Source organism: Neomonachus schauinslandi, chromosome 4 (assembly GCF_002201575.2).
Source record: "Neomonachus schauinslandi chromosome 4, ASM220157v2, whole genome shotgun sequence".
Taxonomy (NCBI): Eukaryota; Metazoa; Chordata; class Mammalia; order Carnivora; family Phocidae; genus Neomonachus; species Neomonachus schauinslandi.
The window spans coordinates 83,138,272-83,154,624 of NC_058406.1; the positions used below are offsets into that span (position 1 = coordinate 83,138,272).

At 36.9% G+C, this 16,353-nt stretch overlaps 1 protein-coding gene and 1 pseudogene across 2 annotated transcripts in view; both read right to left on the bottom strand.

Annotated features, from left to right (window-relative positions):
• Positions 1-8,630, bottom strand: part of LRRC39 (leucine rich repeat containing 39) — a 15,049-nt gene extending 6,419 nt beyond the window's left edge. For both annotated transcript variants that reach the window (XM_021690070.1, XM_021690071.1), the window contains exons 1-4: positions 8,464-8,630; positions 2,644-2,749; positions 1,253-1,409; positions 577-713 (exon numbers count right to left, since the gene is read on the bottom strand). In XM_021690070.1, coding sequence (XP_021545745.1) covers positions 577-713; positions 1,253-1,409; positions 2,644-2,749; positions 8,464-8,576 — 513 coding nt within the window. In that variant the 5' untranslated portion in view covers positions 8,577-8,630. The remainder of the gene's footprint in view (positions 1-576; positions 714-1,252; positions 1,410-2,643; positions 2,750-8,463) is intronic.
• Positions 8,631-15,699: 7,069 nt separating this feature from the next.
• LOC123324570 lies at positions 15,700-15,972 on the bottom strand (annotated as a pseudogene).
• Positions 15,973-16,353: the final 381 nt, after the last annotated feature.

Genomic DNA, 16,353 nt, shown 5'->3' on the forward strand with positions numbered 1-16,353 from the left:
GTTTGAAAGTGTCTCTATCACTATGATCAGCTTGGTTTTACTAATAACAAGTCATCATACCAAATCAAAATTTGAAGGCTTTGCAAACCCATTGCTTTCTTTTACTCAGCAGAGCCTAAGAAACTAGCAAAGAAACACTTTTCTGAAACTGAAGAATTAATTTCTTACCACTTCACCTATTTAAAAAACTGATCACTCTATAAACACCAACTAGTAAAAAGAGTTTTTCCATCACCACATTGTCTGTGCTTTGTGATAATCATTTATTCACTAAGCATTTATTAAGTTACAACTACAACTTAGGCTGTGCCTTCAATTCTGGAGATAGAAATAAATAAGACTCTTACTCTGGCCTTCAAGGAGATCACAAATGATGTCAGTACTGCATCTTTTATGCTAAATAGATATTTCTCTAATTAAAAATATGTGTTATAATAGGAAATGATAATCACTAAATATTTTCTGAAATAAAATCTATAGCACTTCTTCATTAGTGTTATTTTTGGCAATCACACAGCTGAGAAGTAAACCAGTATTAGGTGGACAATAAGTCATAGACATTTATGTCTTTCGGACCTCTTGCGGAAGATCACAGATGTCTCTGTTTACAGCAAGTTCTAGTTTCTCCAAGCTGGCACAATGACTTATTTCCCTGGGGACAGTCTTGATTTTGTTGTAACTAAGAATCAGCTCCTTAAGTTTAGTGAGAAGTCCTACAAAAAAATAATACACGATAGAGAGCAGATGGATATAAAATAATGTTTTCAGTTATTTATTACAGCATAACTTACTTGCCAGTTTCGTACTGGCAAATCAAACTTCCCAGGTTCTTCCCTTTTCCCAGTGTGTGTCCTATCCCTTCTAAAGATAGGAGGTTTATCAGTGCTATAAGCAAAAAATATGGTGTTTTTTTTTTTTCATCTTGTTTTATCTCCTATATCATGGCCAATTTTCCATTTAGGGATTTTTTTTCTCATCCAAGGAATCTTTCTTTCTTGCCTTCAACCTGTTCTCTTCTAGGAGGATTAACTGAACAAGACACATTGTTTCCAGAATCTATACAGTGTTTCCCAAGGGACTTTCCTTGCCTTGAAATCTTATCTTGAATCACTTCTGTAAATTCCAGAAACTTGGGTCCTCTGGAAGCTTCAATTTAGATGTCTACAATTTTCTCAAGACTCGGGGCTACATTATTCCATGTATCAAAAAAATTCTCAGTAAAAAACCCGGGAATAAAAGCAATCTTCCTTACCAATTCCTCGAGGTATCTCTGAAATTGTGTTTCGAGATAAATCTAATACAATGAGGTTCTGGAATCTTCCAATGAATTCAGGAATTTTCAATAAACCAGTTCTATGAAGTTGCCATTCCTGTAGCTGATTCAATTTCAGTAGAGAAGAAGGGAGGGTCTAAACTCAAGTAAAAGAAATGACAGAATTACTATATTACTTAAATTATTTTAGTATCATGTCATACTGAAGTATAATTGTAGCGATATTACTTGATTTGTAAAAGAACTTTGGAATATTTTTTCCTTAATGGGTTATATTTCCAAGTGCTTTGTGTTACTTCTAAGTTTTAAGAACTTTACTTTGGGGGTACAGGTACTAAACCTTCAAACCCCAATCAGAATAAACAAAGATAATGTATTTTGGTCAATAGTGCACACCCATATAACAATGTCCTAAATATATTGTTGTATTAGGCTTTTTTAGAGAACATATATAGTTGAAAATGAGAATGTGGTGGTTAGAGAAAAAATCATTTTAGTCAATAATTCAAATTTCTCTTTGAAATATTTTGTAAGTTTTTTACAGATTTTTTTTTTAAAGATTTTTATTTATTTATTTGAGAGAGAGAGAGCACATGAGAGGGGGGAGGGTCGGGAGGGTCAAAGGGAGAAGCAGACTCCCTGCCGAGCAGGGAGCCCGATGCGGGACTTGATCCAGGGACTCCAGGATCATGACCTGAGCCGAAGGCAGTGGCTTAACCAACTGAGCCACCCAGGCGCCCCTACAGATTTTTTTTATAAAGATTTTAAGAGTTTCAACCTTTCTGAACTTTACAGCTTTTCCCTTTCAACCTAAAATAGCCCAAAGAGAAAATAACCTGCTAGCTAACTATACCTACATGTATGAAAACAAACACTGACCCAAGGTATAGATACCCTTATAAAAATTAGAGCATGCCTAATGTAATTAGGCAAACTCTGTGTGTGTGTGTGTGTATTTATGAGAGAGAGTATGAATCAGGTAGTAGCCCTCGAAAAAAATGAATATCCTATTCCATTTTGTGGACTTTTACCTGGGCATTTGTTTTGGAAAAGCTATATGATTTTTGTTAGGCAGATGGTCATCTTTTTTATGGAAATGAGAAGTTGCTTACTAGTCGGATTAGTAGGAGAAAAAATGCAAATGACTTATGTTTAGGCAGAGTTGAAGAAAACTGACTGAGTTTTTACCAAAAAAATGTGAAGTTATATTTCTTTTCAGTTGTTCATGTTGCCCAAATTCATTTGGTGTATTATTAACATTAGAATTTCTAACTATTCTGGACTTAATCACACAGTCTCAGAATCATTTTCTCAACTCTCCCACAAAACATAAAATACAGAAAATCAAATATTACTTATATGAAGCTTACCTTCCATTCCTCTTTCTCTATCTTCAAAATGACTCTTCCATTTTCCCTGATGACCTTTTCTTTTAGCTTGCTTAAGCGTACTCGTTCTTCCCAGATCTGCACTAGCCTAAGAGAGCAGACATTTTAGTTCGCCAGTAACAACATACATAGGTAGCATTCACTTTTATATAAAAAGTGATCCGTCAAAAACAACCATTTGATCGGGGCACCCGGGTGGCTCAGTCGTTAAGCGTCTGCCTTCGGCTCAGGGGATTGAACCCCACATCGGGCTCCCTGCTTGGTGGGAAGCCTGTTTCTCCCTCTCCCACTCCCCCTGCTTGTGTTCCCTCTCTCTCATTCTCTCTCTCTGTCAAATAAATAAAATAAAAATCTTAAAAAAAAAAAAACATTTGATCGATAGTATCTAGAAATCAGAAAAGAAGTTTTGTAAGATTTATAAATATGATTCGAATCATAAAGCCCTATATTTAAGTTTTGAAAAGTGTCATAACTCCATAGATTTAACTAATAGCTTTATTGAGTTATACATAATTCACATAGCATAAAATAATCCTTTTAGAGTATACAATTCAATGGTTTTGGATATTTTCACAGAGTTGGCTCAACTATCACCACTATCAGATCCAAAACATTTTCATCATTCAAAAAAACTCCCACACCCAGTGCAAACTGGTGCAGCCACTCTAGAAAACAGTATGGAGTTTCCTCAAAAAGTTAAAAATAGAGCTACCCTACAATCCAGCAATTGCTCTACTAAGTATTTACCCAAGAAATACAAAATACCAGTCAAAGGGCAGCATTATCTACAACAGCCAAATTTTGGAAACAGCCCAAGTGTCCATCAACTGATGAATGGATAAAGAGGATGTGGTAATACATATACATACACACATATACATGTATGTATATATACAGATGCATATATATGTATATGCATAAACATATGTGTGTATATATACACACACACACACATATGGGATATTAGCCATAAAAAAGAATGAAATCATGCCATTTGCAGCAATGTGGATGGAGCTAGAGAATATTATGCTAAGCGAAATAAGTCAGAGAAAGACAAATAGCATATGATTTCACTCATATGTGGAATTTAAGAAACAAATGTGCAAAGGGATGGGGAGAGAGAGAAAGAGGCAAACCAAGAAACAGACTCTTAACCACAGAGAACAAACCGATGCTTACCAGAGGGGAGATGGGTGGGAGATGGGTTAAATAGATGATGGGGATTAAGGAGTGCGCTTGTGATGAGCACTGCGCGTTGTAAGGAATTGATGAATCACTATATTGTACACCGTAAACTAATAAAACACTGTATGTTAACTAACTGGAATTAAATTAAAAACTTTAAAAAATAAAATAAAAAGCCACACCCATTCCTCCCTTTCCCAGCCCCTGGTAACCACTGATCTTTCTATCTCTATGAATTTGCCTATTCTGGACATTTCATATTTCATTTCATATTCATACAGTATGTGGTCTTTCCACGTAGTGTAAGTTTATTCAGAGTTTACCCATGCTGTAACATGTTTCAGTACTATATTCCTTTTTATAGAAGAATCATCTTCCATTGCATGAATATACCACATTTTGTTTATCTGTTCATCAGCTGATGGACATTTGGGTTAATCCCACTTATTGGCTATTATGAATAATGCTACTATGAACATTTGTGAACAAGTTTTTATGCAGACATATGTTTTCCTTTATTTTGGGTATAGTCCTAGGAGAAGAATTGCTGCATCCTATTATAACTCTATTTTTAACTTTTTTTTTTTTAGGAACTACTAAACTGTGTCCAAATTGCTTCTACCATTTTACCTTCCCTCCAGCAGCACGTGAGGCTTCTGATTTCTCCATATCCTTGTCTACTTTTGTTATTGTCCATGGTTCGAATCATAGCCATCCTAGTGAGCGTGAAGTGGTATCTCACTGTCCTTTCAACTTGCATTTATTAGACATCTAATCCATAGATAGTTAATAACTTTATAATGACTTGCAAATAATACAGTTCAACTTCAGAGTTAAGTTATATGATTATATTCCAATTTTATTCAGATTTCATTTTTCAGATATAAAAATGCATAAAACCTTTGTCATTCTGAAACACATTCCTATTGATTTTTGGTTCACTGAAAACATACATAAGAATAATATCAAGCTATGAAAATGACCAGTATAAGGTTGCAAAAGTTTTTTTTTTATTTCTACACTATAAAGTTTTTAATGTATGAGAAATGAGAAAGAATAAGTTTAGAATTGAAATCTTTGCAATTTTAGCCTCTTAGAATGATACATAATAAAGAAATATAAGCAGTTATCAAAGAACATAGGTTTAATTAATTTGAATAGTCACTTGCCAAAAAGATCTATGTATTTCAGAACAAGATTTAATGACAAGTGCAATTAGATGTCTTATTCCCTAAACTTTTACTTAAAGAATTCATCAAGCAACCATTATATGCCAAATGCTATGCTGCACATTGTGCATGCAAAAAGCTCTGTCCTTAATGAGTTTAGAGTGAGGCTAACTATTACTCAACTAGTATCTTTCCATCTCTATAATGATTCTTAAATTCTTTCTGGATCTAAATTTCTATGATCTAAGTCCGAATGCATCACTTAACTTGGTGACCATGGGCAATTCATACCACCTCTGTGGGCCTTGCCATTACAATGGGGTTTGGATTAAATAATGTCTAAGGTCTCTTCCAGCTCTAGTGTTCTGTAATTCATCCATTATTTAGTCTAAGCTTGATGTTCTTTCAATTTTAAATAGAAATTTTCTACCTCCTATGAAACCCTCTTATTATAGTCTAAAGGCTTTCCCAGATTTTGCCACACCAACTCTTACCCAAGTGTTTGATTTCTTCAAGACAGCTTGGCATCAAAAGACAATGGGGTCAATTTCTGTTTAAACTTTAGGCTTTTTGAAATAAATCTTTAGCCACATTTAGCCAAGAAAAGCAGCATTAGTTTACATCCTTAACCTTTTCTATCCCTTGCCTATTTTGTAGAGAGAGAACGTGAAGCTGCTGAAATTATTCTTTTCTTTTTAAAGATTTTATTTATTTATTTATTTATTTATTTATTTATTTATTTATTAGAGAGAGCGCATGCATGAGGGGCAGGGGAGGGCAGAGGGAGAGGGAGAATCTCAAGCAGAGTCGATGAGGGACTAGATCCCATAACTCTAAGATCATGACCTGCGCCAAAATCAAGAGTCGGATGCCCAACTGACTGAGCCACCCAGGTGCCCCAATTAAATGGTTCTTTTTTTTTTTTAAAGATTTTATTTATTTATTTGACAGAGAGAGAGAGATAGCGAGAGCAGGAACACAAGCAGGGGGAGTGGGAGATCGAGAAGCAGGCTTCCTGCCAAGCAGGGAGCCCGATGTGGGACTCGATCCCAGGACCCTGGGATCATGACCTGAGCTGAAGGCAGACGCTTAACGACTGAGCCACCCAGGTGCCCCCCAATTAAATGGTTCTTAACTAAACATGTGTAATAGGTGAAGTTCAGGAGTTTAGAAGCAAGTCAGGATTCCTGCCCTGCCCACTGTTTAAAAAAGGGATAGGATTTATTAAGAGTCCTCTGAAGTCAAGTTTATCATAACTATAGAATACAAACATAATAGATTTCATAAGAGTAGCTTTATATATAGAGGACCAATCTAGGGAAAGACCTAAGGTGAATATTATGCCTCCTGAATCAGACTGCGTAGGTATGAATACCAGTTCCACATTTATTAGCAGTGTGATCTTTGACAAGTTACTTAGGCCTATCCCTCAGGTTTTCCATCTTTAAAAGGGAGAAAATGAACACTCATGTGTGGCAGAGACTGATACTCCTTTTCTTCCTCAATAATAGAGCCTCTAAATTTAACTGGGCTGAAGACTTCATTTAGTCATCCTCCCTTGGAGTTAGATATGATTCATATAACTGGGATGTTAGCAGAAGTAGGAGTGGGTGCAACTTCCTGCTAGCTGGGATCAAATATGTTGGCTGCAGTTGGTGTATCATTTGGGGCCATTAAGTGACTTTAGGAATGGAAGCCATGCACAGTTGAGCAACAAGATAAAAGCCTGAGTATTTGACTCGGTGGAGTGCTATTCCAGCCCCAGATCAAATATCCAAAAAAGTTAACATATCTTGTTTAGAAAATATTATTTTGGGGACACTGGCGTTGCTCAGTCAGTTATGCATCTGACTCTCAATTTCAGCTCAGGCCATGACCTTAGAGTTGTGAGATCAAGCCCTGCATCCGGCTCCCTGCTCAGCGAGGAGTCTGCTTGGGATTCTCTTCCTCCCTCTTCCTCTGTCCCTCACCCCCCTCCCCACTCTCTCTCAAATAAATAAATCTTTTTAAAAATTTTTTAAAAAGAAAACATTATTTTAGTTTTCCTTCTCTCATAATGCAAAATAATCCTCATCAAGACACTCTGTTTCAGTGTGTTGAGAGGATTAAATGAGATAGTACAAATAAAGCACTTAGCAGAGTGCCTAGTAAACAGTAAGTGCACAATAAATGGCTGCTACCCTCTTCAGTGTCAGCATCATTATCCTTTTTATTGGCTTTGGTTGGAAAGAATGGTCCCTCCCCATCCAGATTTTTGTTTTTACAGAGAGCAGACACAAAATAATTGCTGATTAAGAACCTTTCCCCCTCTTCTTTACTGGGAGAATAGCTGTTATTTTCAAGCATTTGTACTTCCCCCAAGTAACGCAGGTATAAATCTTAATTTGTTTAAACCAATCATACAGTCTCATTCCCCTAGAAGGGGACTGGATTAAGGGAGTCCAAATGACCCAGTTCTGGTCAATGAGAGCTGAGGGAGAGGTTTCCTAAAGCGCCCAGAAAGGCTTCCTCATTCTTGAAGAAACAGAAATCATTTCCACTCTTCTGATAACATAATGATGCCTAGCTGTGATGCCTGGAAGTGGACCAGCCATCCTGTGACACTCACAGAGGGAACCTGAGGACCAAACTGACACACTGAGATTAGCAGTAGAAGGTGATAAAAAGAAACCGAGTCTTTAAAGCTGTTCAGGCTTTGGGATTGCCTTGCTTCAGGACTTCCCTAGTCCTTAAACCATTCTTAGTTGAATTTTATGGTACTTGTTAACTGACACAGGAGCATTTTTTCCATTGAGATATAATTGACATATAACATTATTAATGGTCCAATATTTATATATGTTGCAAGACAAAAAGACAATTTAATATTTAGAAAGAGACCTGATGAATGAGAATCATAGGGATCCATAAGGAAAGTGGCTCTTCTTGCAAGATTAATAGAATGCTTTGGAGACATCCAATCAGGAAAATAGGGAGATATCAAGAAGGCAGAGGAAATGAGAGCCAAACTATTTAAGTATAGCCCAAATCAAGGAATCAGGCGACCCACAGGGACCCTGGCTGAAACTCACAGCTGTTCAAGTAGGTGAGAATCTCTAGTACCTTCTATTGCCAGATGTTGCTTTAGTATCTACAGGATATAATACTGAACGAGCAATCACTGAAAAGTGGACTAAAAGACACTAATCAAACTTTGAGGAATGTTGAACAGACTCCTATGAGGGCCTGAAGATAACTACTATTTTCACATACAGACACTTGTATTTTTTGCGGCCACCCTCACATAGCCATACGTAATTAAATCGGGTGTATCCTTTAGTTATATTTTGAGTTTTCAGTAAATAAAAATATCAAATTCAACAATAAGGCATTTAATAAGTGCTCTTTTCTATAATGATGATATTCTGAATTTTCACTAAATCAAAATAACAAACATGTTAAAGCATACTTCTGTTGAAATTCCTTCTCTCGCTTCAGGTCTTCATTGTGTTTCTTTATTCTTTCTTCCCAAACTTCCTTCACAGCACTGACAGCCCCAGTACAAACTGCATTTTCTGACATGATTTCTCCACATTGTCACAGAGTCACCAACTTCATTAGATTCTGAATAGCTGAATCACAGATGCCATCTCAAAAAGGACCTAATTGTAGCGGAGAAAAAAACGTGTTTCAGAATGGTCATTGAATCCAGAAATGATCATAATAGCTTATATTTATTGAACACTTTCCATGTTGCCAAGACTATTTTTATACACTTTACATATCATCTCTCACTTAATAATCCTCATAAAAATACTATGCCATGGATGCGTTTTTTTTCTTTAAAGATTTTTTTTATTTATTTGACAGAGAGAGACAGCGAGAGAGGGAACACAAGGGGGAGTGGGAAAGGGAGAAGCAGGCTTCCCACTGAGCAGGGAGCCCGATGTAGGGCTCGATCCCAGGACCCCAGGATCATGACCTGAGCCGAAGGCAGACACTTAACCCACTGAGCCACCCAGGCACCCTACCATGGGTGCTTTTATTGTGTGTAATGTACAGATGAAAAATTGAGCCTTAAAAAAGATAGGCAATTTGTTCAAGGTCTCATGTCTAGTATGTGACAGAGGTGGAAAGTGAAGCCAAGTCTACTTCCTTTGCTACTATGTAATTAACAATAATGAAAAACTGCAACTAGTTTACATGTCCAGTTTAGGAAAATGATTAAATAATGGATATATACATTTAAGACCAGCATTTGGGGCTATCTACTTAATCTAGATGCTATACGCATAGGCTGGAATTTGGTTAACTGGCAGTATACTGGGATTATTTGCTCTTGTAAAATAAATCGTAAATGGGCAGGTGTAATACTGAGGATTGTGACCTGAATCTCAAAAAGGAAAGGACAGTACAAATAGGGGAATGGTTATGTAAATTATGGTAGATCCATTTGATGGAATGTTATTTGCCTTACAAATAATTGTACTGATTTCTCATCAAATTGTATTGGTAATAGTGAAAGAATTTGACTCACAATTAATTGAATTATTTCTTCCCAAATTCAGGAAGTCAAAGATGTCCACAATCACAACTATTCAACATTATACTGGAATGGCTACAAGGCAAAGGAAGTAAATAGAAAGGTATAAAGTTTGGAAAAGAAGAAGTGAAATTTGCAACAGTGTAGGGAAACAGGTGCTCTCATACACTAAAGGTGGTAGTATTTGTTCTTCTCAATGGAGAGAAATTTGGTAATGTCCATCAGTCTTATAAATGTACATTCATACTCATAGGAATTTATGTTGCAAATATTTTCAATCTTAAAATTACATATTATAAAGTTATTCACTGCAATGTTTTTCATAGAAGCAAAAGACTGGAAAAAATATAACTTTTTTTTTTAAAGATTTTATTTGTCAGAGAGAGTGAGCACAAGCAGGGGGAGCAGCAGGCAGAGGGAGAGGGAGAAGCAGGCTCCCGGCCAAGCAGGGAGCCCAATGTGGGACTCGATCTCAGGACCCTGGAATCATGACCTGAGCCGAAGGCAGACACTTAAATGACTGAGCCACTCAGGCATCCCACAATATAACTTTTGATCAGTAAATTATAGTACATCCATATCGTGGGAAATTATATAGCTCCATAAAGTAAAACATTTCATATACTGACATGCCATGATCTCCAAAATGTATGACTATGGCATAATTTAATTTTTCTGTCCCAATGAATATGGGTATTTGGGTACCAGAGTTTTGCTATTATGAGCAATATTATTTCCAAAATTCTTCTCCTCATCTTCATGGTGCTCAAATGGTATTGCCTCTATTGGGTCTATACCTAGAACTAGAACTGCTGGATCATAATATATGTGAATGTTCAAACTTATAAGATAGAGCCAAATTGTTTTCCAAAGTCATTGTGCCCACTTGTACTCTTACTACAACTGTATAAGGGTCTCCATTGATGTACATCCTTCTAACAAACTACTGCATAAAATCTCATTATGGTCACAAACTTATACTTTCCTGATTTTACTAAATGCTGCAAGTTAATACACAAAGATTGTCCAAATAAAAAACAAAAATCCTGCGTATTGTTTGTAAGAGGCATTCCTAGCATAAAAATAGGAAAAAATAGGAAGTATAAAATAGAAAAAGATTCACACCTAGATCTATACCCAAGAGAAATAAAAACATATGTTCACACAAAAATTTCTACCTGAATGTTGAAGTAGCATTATTCACAATAGCCAAAAAGTGGAAACAACTGGCTGTCAACTGACAAATGGATAAACAAAATGTGGTATATCCATACAATGGAATATTATTCAGCCATAAAAAGGAGTAAGTACTGATACATGCTATATCATGGATAAACTTTGAATGAAGTGTGCTAAGTGAACGAAGCCAGACACAAAAGACCACGTATGATCCCATTTATATGAAATGTCCCAAATAGGTAGATCCATAGAGAAAAAACGGTAGATTAGTGATATCCAGGGGCTTTCCAGAGGGGGAAAGAGGGAGTGACAGCTAAAGTGCAGAGTTTCTTTTTGAGTGATGGAAATCAACTTTTTAAATAAATCAACCTATAAAAAAGCAAGAACAACTTATTTATGGCTAAAGAACAGAATGTAATAAGTATAATACATCTTGAAAATATAAATTATTTATTTTTTTTAAAGATTTTATCTATTTGACAGAGAGAGACACACAGCGAGAGAGGGAACACAAGCAGTGGGAGTGGGAGAGGGAGAAGCAGGCTTCCCGCGGAGCAGGGAGCCCGATGCGGGGCTCGATCCCAGGACCCCGGGATCATGAGCTGAGCCGAAGGCAGACGCTTAATGACTGAGCCACCCAGGCGCCCCGAAAATATAAATACTTTAATAGAATGTGGAAGAAGGACATGGGGAAGTAGAAGGAAAGAACACTAGTAGCCACATCTTCAAAGTGGGGAGTCATAGACACTGTATTTTATGGAATGAGAACTAGATATTGAAGCATTTGTTTCAAGTTATAAAGGAAATCAAGGGAGAAACTAAAAATAAGGATATAACTCTATGGAGGTGTAAGTGAACTAAAGCATCATCTTTCACAATGAAGTTCCATAGATAATGCCTAAAGTTGATAAGAATAATAACCACCTTTGAAAAAATACAAAACAAAACAGGAACTATGGAGATAACCACCGAAGACTAAATCCTGAAATGGTTAAAATGCTTACTTCTAGAGTGATAGAGAGAAATGGGGTAGAGAATATTGCTTTTCATTATTAATCTTCTCTAAAGTATTGATTTCCTTAAAAGTATGCAGTGTGGGAGAGAGACAGAGACAGAGAGGGGGTGGCAGAATAACGCTATTACAGAGGACAAAAATGTTCAAAATGTTAGGATGGATATATAATTAATTGCCAATGCAGAAAATTAGTAGGAAACGGTCTCTATTTTTAAGCAAAGCATGCACAGTTTCCACAGAAATGGACTGCAAGTTCTTTTTGCCATCAAGAAAACTTGGGATACATATGCTGATAATCCAAACCGCTGGGGACATCACAGTCAACCTACAATTTATTGTCTCAGATTCTAGCAAGTTTGAAGTGTTTATCACATAATAAAACATTTTTTAAAATCCCAAGTATTTACATGTAAATGTGTATGTTTTAAAACATACATAACCATTCATATGCTCATTGGGTTCCTCAGTTTGCCACTGAACTTCATTCAGCCATCAGCTTTCCTATAACAGTGACCAATTTCCCTTCGAGGAAAACAAGTCAATAATGATATATATATATTTCTACCTCCAACACAGAATTGTGTTCTCTACCTTGATTAGATAACAGAAAAGCACACAGTTTGGCAAGGACATACCCCCGAGAGTCTGCTTTCCGAAGGCAAAAGAAAGAAAGGAAAAAAGAAACCCCAACAAACCCAAAAACAAACAAACAAAAAAATACTTCTTAACTTTGAGGGAAATCAGTATTTCAGAGGAAAACAATTACACGCATGACTATGAAACCCCACAAGAGACTTTTAAATTCAATTCCAAATTCAGTTATACATTCCAGCAAATTCAGACATAGTGAAGTCATCATCAGCAACCTTTTTCTATGTGAAGAATGGGGAAAAAATGTTTTTGAAAAACACTTACCACTGTCAGTGGATGCAGAAGCTAACATGCCCAAAGTTAGTGACTACCAGCTGAGAGAGGATTTCAGGGAGAATTGTTTTCAGTGTGGCTCCGGGATGATTAAAATCCTCGGTCAGACTTGTAATCAAGTGAAATGTAATGTTAGCCTAGTTCTAATTTTAGATCTTGGACAAAGCTGAGAATAGCAAGTATCACATGGAGCTCCTGTGCAAAGGATCAAGTGATAGATAACGTATGTGCATGCATTCTGCCCACTGCAAATGCTGCGTACAAGCATTATAAAACTCTCAGGCATAACTAGTTCTAGACTCCTGAAAAAAAAAACCTCCTATTGAAAGTCCTTCTACTTTTCATGACTTACACATTTTGCATATTTAATAGAAGCATCTATTCCAAGCAGAGAAACTTGAAAATATGAGAATTTTTTTATGGCATAACAAAAACCCTACTTGGTAAACCATAGATCTGTAAATATTTAAACTAAAGGTAAAATGCTTCACAAAATAAGAAAAGTGAAGATATAGATAAGCACGGGTAACAGAGAAGCTCCAAGCTCCTGCTGCACCCAGGCCTCAAATTTAATTCTCTCTCATTCTTTATCTCTTCAGCCTTCATAGATAGGAGTTAATTCCAGGTTCTTTAAAAAATTTTGCATTTATTTTTTGGTTTTTTGTCTTTTGTTTTTTAATGCTATACATTTTATTTATTTATTTATTTTAGGTAGGCCTCACACCCTGCATGGAGCCCAACATGGGGCTTGAACTCACAATCCTGAGATCAAGACCTGAGCTGAGATGAAGAGTCAGATGCTCAACCAACTGAGCCATGTAGGTGCCCCTGTATTTAGTCTTTGAATTGGTAATATAAGTACAAAGAACAAAATTCAAAAGATACTGAATCCCCACCTAACCCCGCCTCCAGCCATTTAGTTCTCCTATCTGAAGGCAATCACTATTGCCACTTTTTGTGCGCCCTTCCAAAGATGGTCTGTGAATTTACAAACATAAATATGCCTATATCCATTAAAAGCACACACACAGTGACATGCACAGACATACACAATGCTAGCATACTACATGTATTTTTCTATACTGTGTTTTCTCCACTCAGATTATATTGGAAATTGTTTCATATTAGTATATTTAGAGTTATATCATTCTTTTTAATGACTACATAGCATTTTGGTGTGTAGGTGGATCATAATTTGTTTAGTCACTTGGACACTTTGGCAATTTTAGTGTTTTTAAATGCCTGATTATTCCATAGAAATTCTTTAATGCTTCTATAACAAATTAGCTCAGAGAGCTATGGGGCTGCTCAAGACCATAGAAAGAGTAAAGAAGGTCACAGAACATGAACTCTAACCTCCCTGTCCAGAGAGTTTGCACCACCCCACACCACATGGCTTTCCTGAATAGGTTCATAAGGCAACCTGAAGGTGCAGGGGGGAGTTTTGTTCTGGTTAAGAAAAGTACTAATTTGTCTCTTTGGAAACAATTTAGATGTATTTCTGCCTTTGGCACTGTCTACAATTAAATTTTAATTTGGTAGTATTTCTAGAAAACCCACAAATCCCAAGGCTCTCTCTTTCCCTCTTCTAGCTTCTTATTTCCCATGCTCTGAGGCAATACCATACAAAGTGAGACCAACTGAGAAACTGTTGAAGTGACTTACTCTAGAGAAATGGCAGGGAAAGTAGAAAAAAGTGAACAGATTTACGAACCATTTATGAAGGATTTTAGACAGAATTTCAGTGATTTGGGGACATAGCATGTGAGAGAAGGAAGAGACAAGACACTATATAGTGCCCTCTCCATAGTTTGACAACCCCCCATTAGTGAACCCCACTTTACCAAAGTAGAATTAGGGGGAAAATCCCAGCCTCCCTTGCTACAGAATTGGGGAATATGAGTAAGGTTCATGTACTTTGATTTAGAAGCAAAGAATGTGAGGAAATCAGCTGGGTGGCTAGAGTCCATTTTTGCTGGTGTAAGTACAGCAGAGGCAATATATTCTGGGGTTAGTTTTAGCAGATTGAGTTTCCTGACCTCAGTGGATGCAGCTGGTTCTAGGGGCAGCCATAGCAGCCCCCTTCCCAGGCCAGTTCTGTGGTACAGTTCCAGGACTTGTTCTATGAACTAAGATCCCCTCTTACTTAAACATGCCTGGCAGAATCCTGTCACCTGGATCTAAGAAACTGACACAACTATTTTAACTCTTTCTCCTTGTTTTATTTCCAGAAATATGCTTATATTGCTATTTCTTCATATACCAATTTCAGAGCCATCTATTGACTTCATACATAGAAGATGAAAATTCTGGGGCGCCTGGGTAGCTCAGTTGTTAAGCGTCTGCCTTCGGCTCAGGTCATGATCCCAGGGTCCTGGGATCGAGCCCCGCATCAGGCTCCCTGCTCAGCGGGAAGCCTGCTTCTCCCTCTCCCACTCCCCTTGCTTGTGCTCCCTCTCTCGCTGTCTCTCTCTCTGTCAAATGAATAAATAAAATCTTAAAAAAAAAAAAAAAAAAGAAGATGAAAGTCCTGTGGTCTTAAACCACCTACTCACTACCGTATACCTTCCCTCCTCTCATCCTCCCAATATAGTTGTCCTAATTTTTGTTAAATCAGTAGTGTTTATTATGTAAGTATTATTCATAGTTGATCCAAATAATAGAAATAATTACATTCCTTTCCTTTTGTACTTTTTGGTTTTTTCTGTAGTTAAGTGTACTTTTTTATTTGCTTAATTTTCTGTGTACCTACCACTGTATTTTTATATACTTGTCTCTTCCTCCAACCAGATTTATTGAACATAACAAAATTCTATAAACCAAGTGACCTGAACCATGTTTCAAAACATGGTCCTTTCTTACTAATATTTTGATAAGTCAATCCGTTGAGTGTCCCAAAGAAGCTTACTCTAAAATTAATAGAAAATTGCCCAATGCACATAAACAAATGGCCTAACTGCTGGAACTTTCATAGTTCTATAAGATAATTAACATAGGTAGGATTGAACCCGTACAACAGACTGTTGGAGAACTGATATGAGATGTCAACAGGCCATTTTGTGCACTGCTACTATGATGCCGTCATGTTCCTGGATCAAAATGTTACATTATCTGATTCTTGACAACCACAGGAATGTCAGTGGGGTCTGAGGTTAACTTAGCTGCTTGCTGGGCTAGAACAGATATCACTCCAGCATGCTCATCTGACAGGGCCCATGGCAGCCCAGATCAACTCCTTGTAAATCTGTGCACAGGACCCCAACAATGGATAGATTCTTCATTGTGTCTTCCAAGTGCTGCCCTAAGGTCACCTCCATCCTGTCTGCCATAAGCCCTGGCCTATATCTTTATATACCTGAATATCTTTGGAAAAGTCACTTAATCTCTCAGTGCCTCAGTTTCTTATTGGCAAAATGTAGATAAAAATAGGAGGTCTTCATGGGCTTTTGTGAGGATTAAATGAGTTAACATACAAAAGAGCTTGGACCAGTGCCTGATAGGAGTAAGTACCCAATAAAGGTTAGTTCTTATTACTACCCTCCAACAGTAAAGCCAAGAAAGGGGAAGATGGGAATGGAGATGATTGCCATATGATCATAGGAAGAAGGTTAGCTAACTCTGAAAGGGTTTTCTTCTGACATGAAGACAAAAATCAAGGAGAAGGCAATTTTACAGTGGAGGCAAAGTAAATGAGCTCA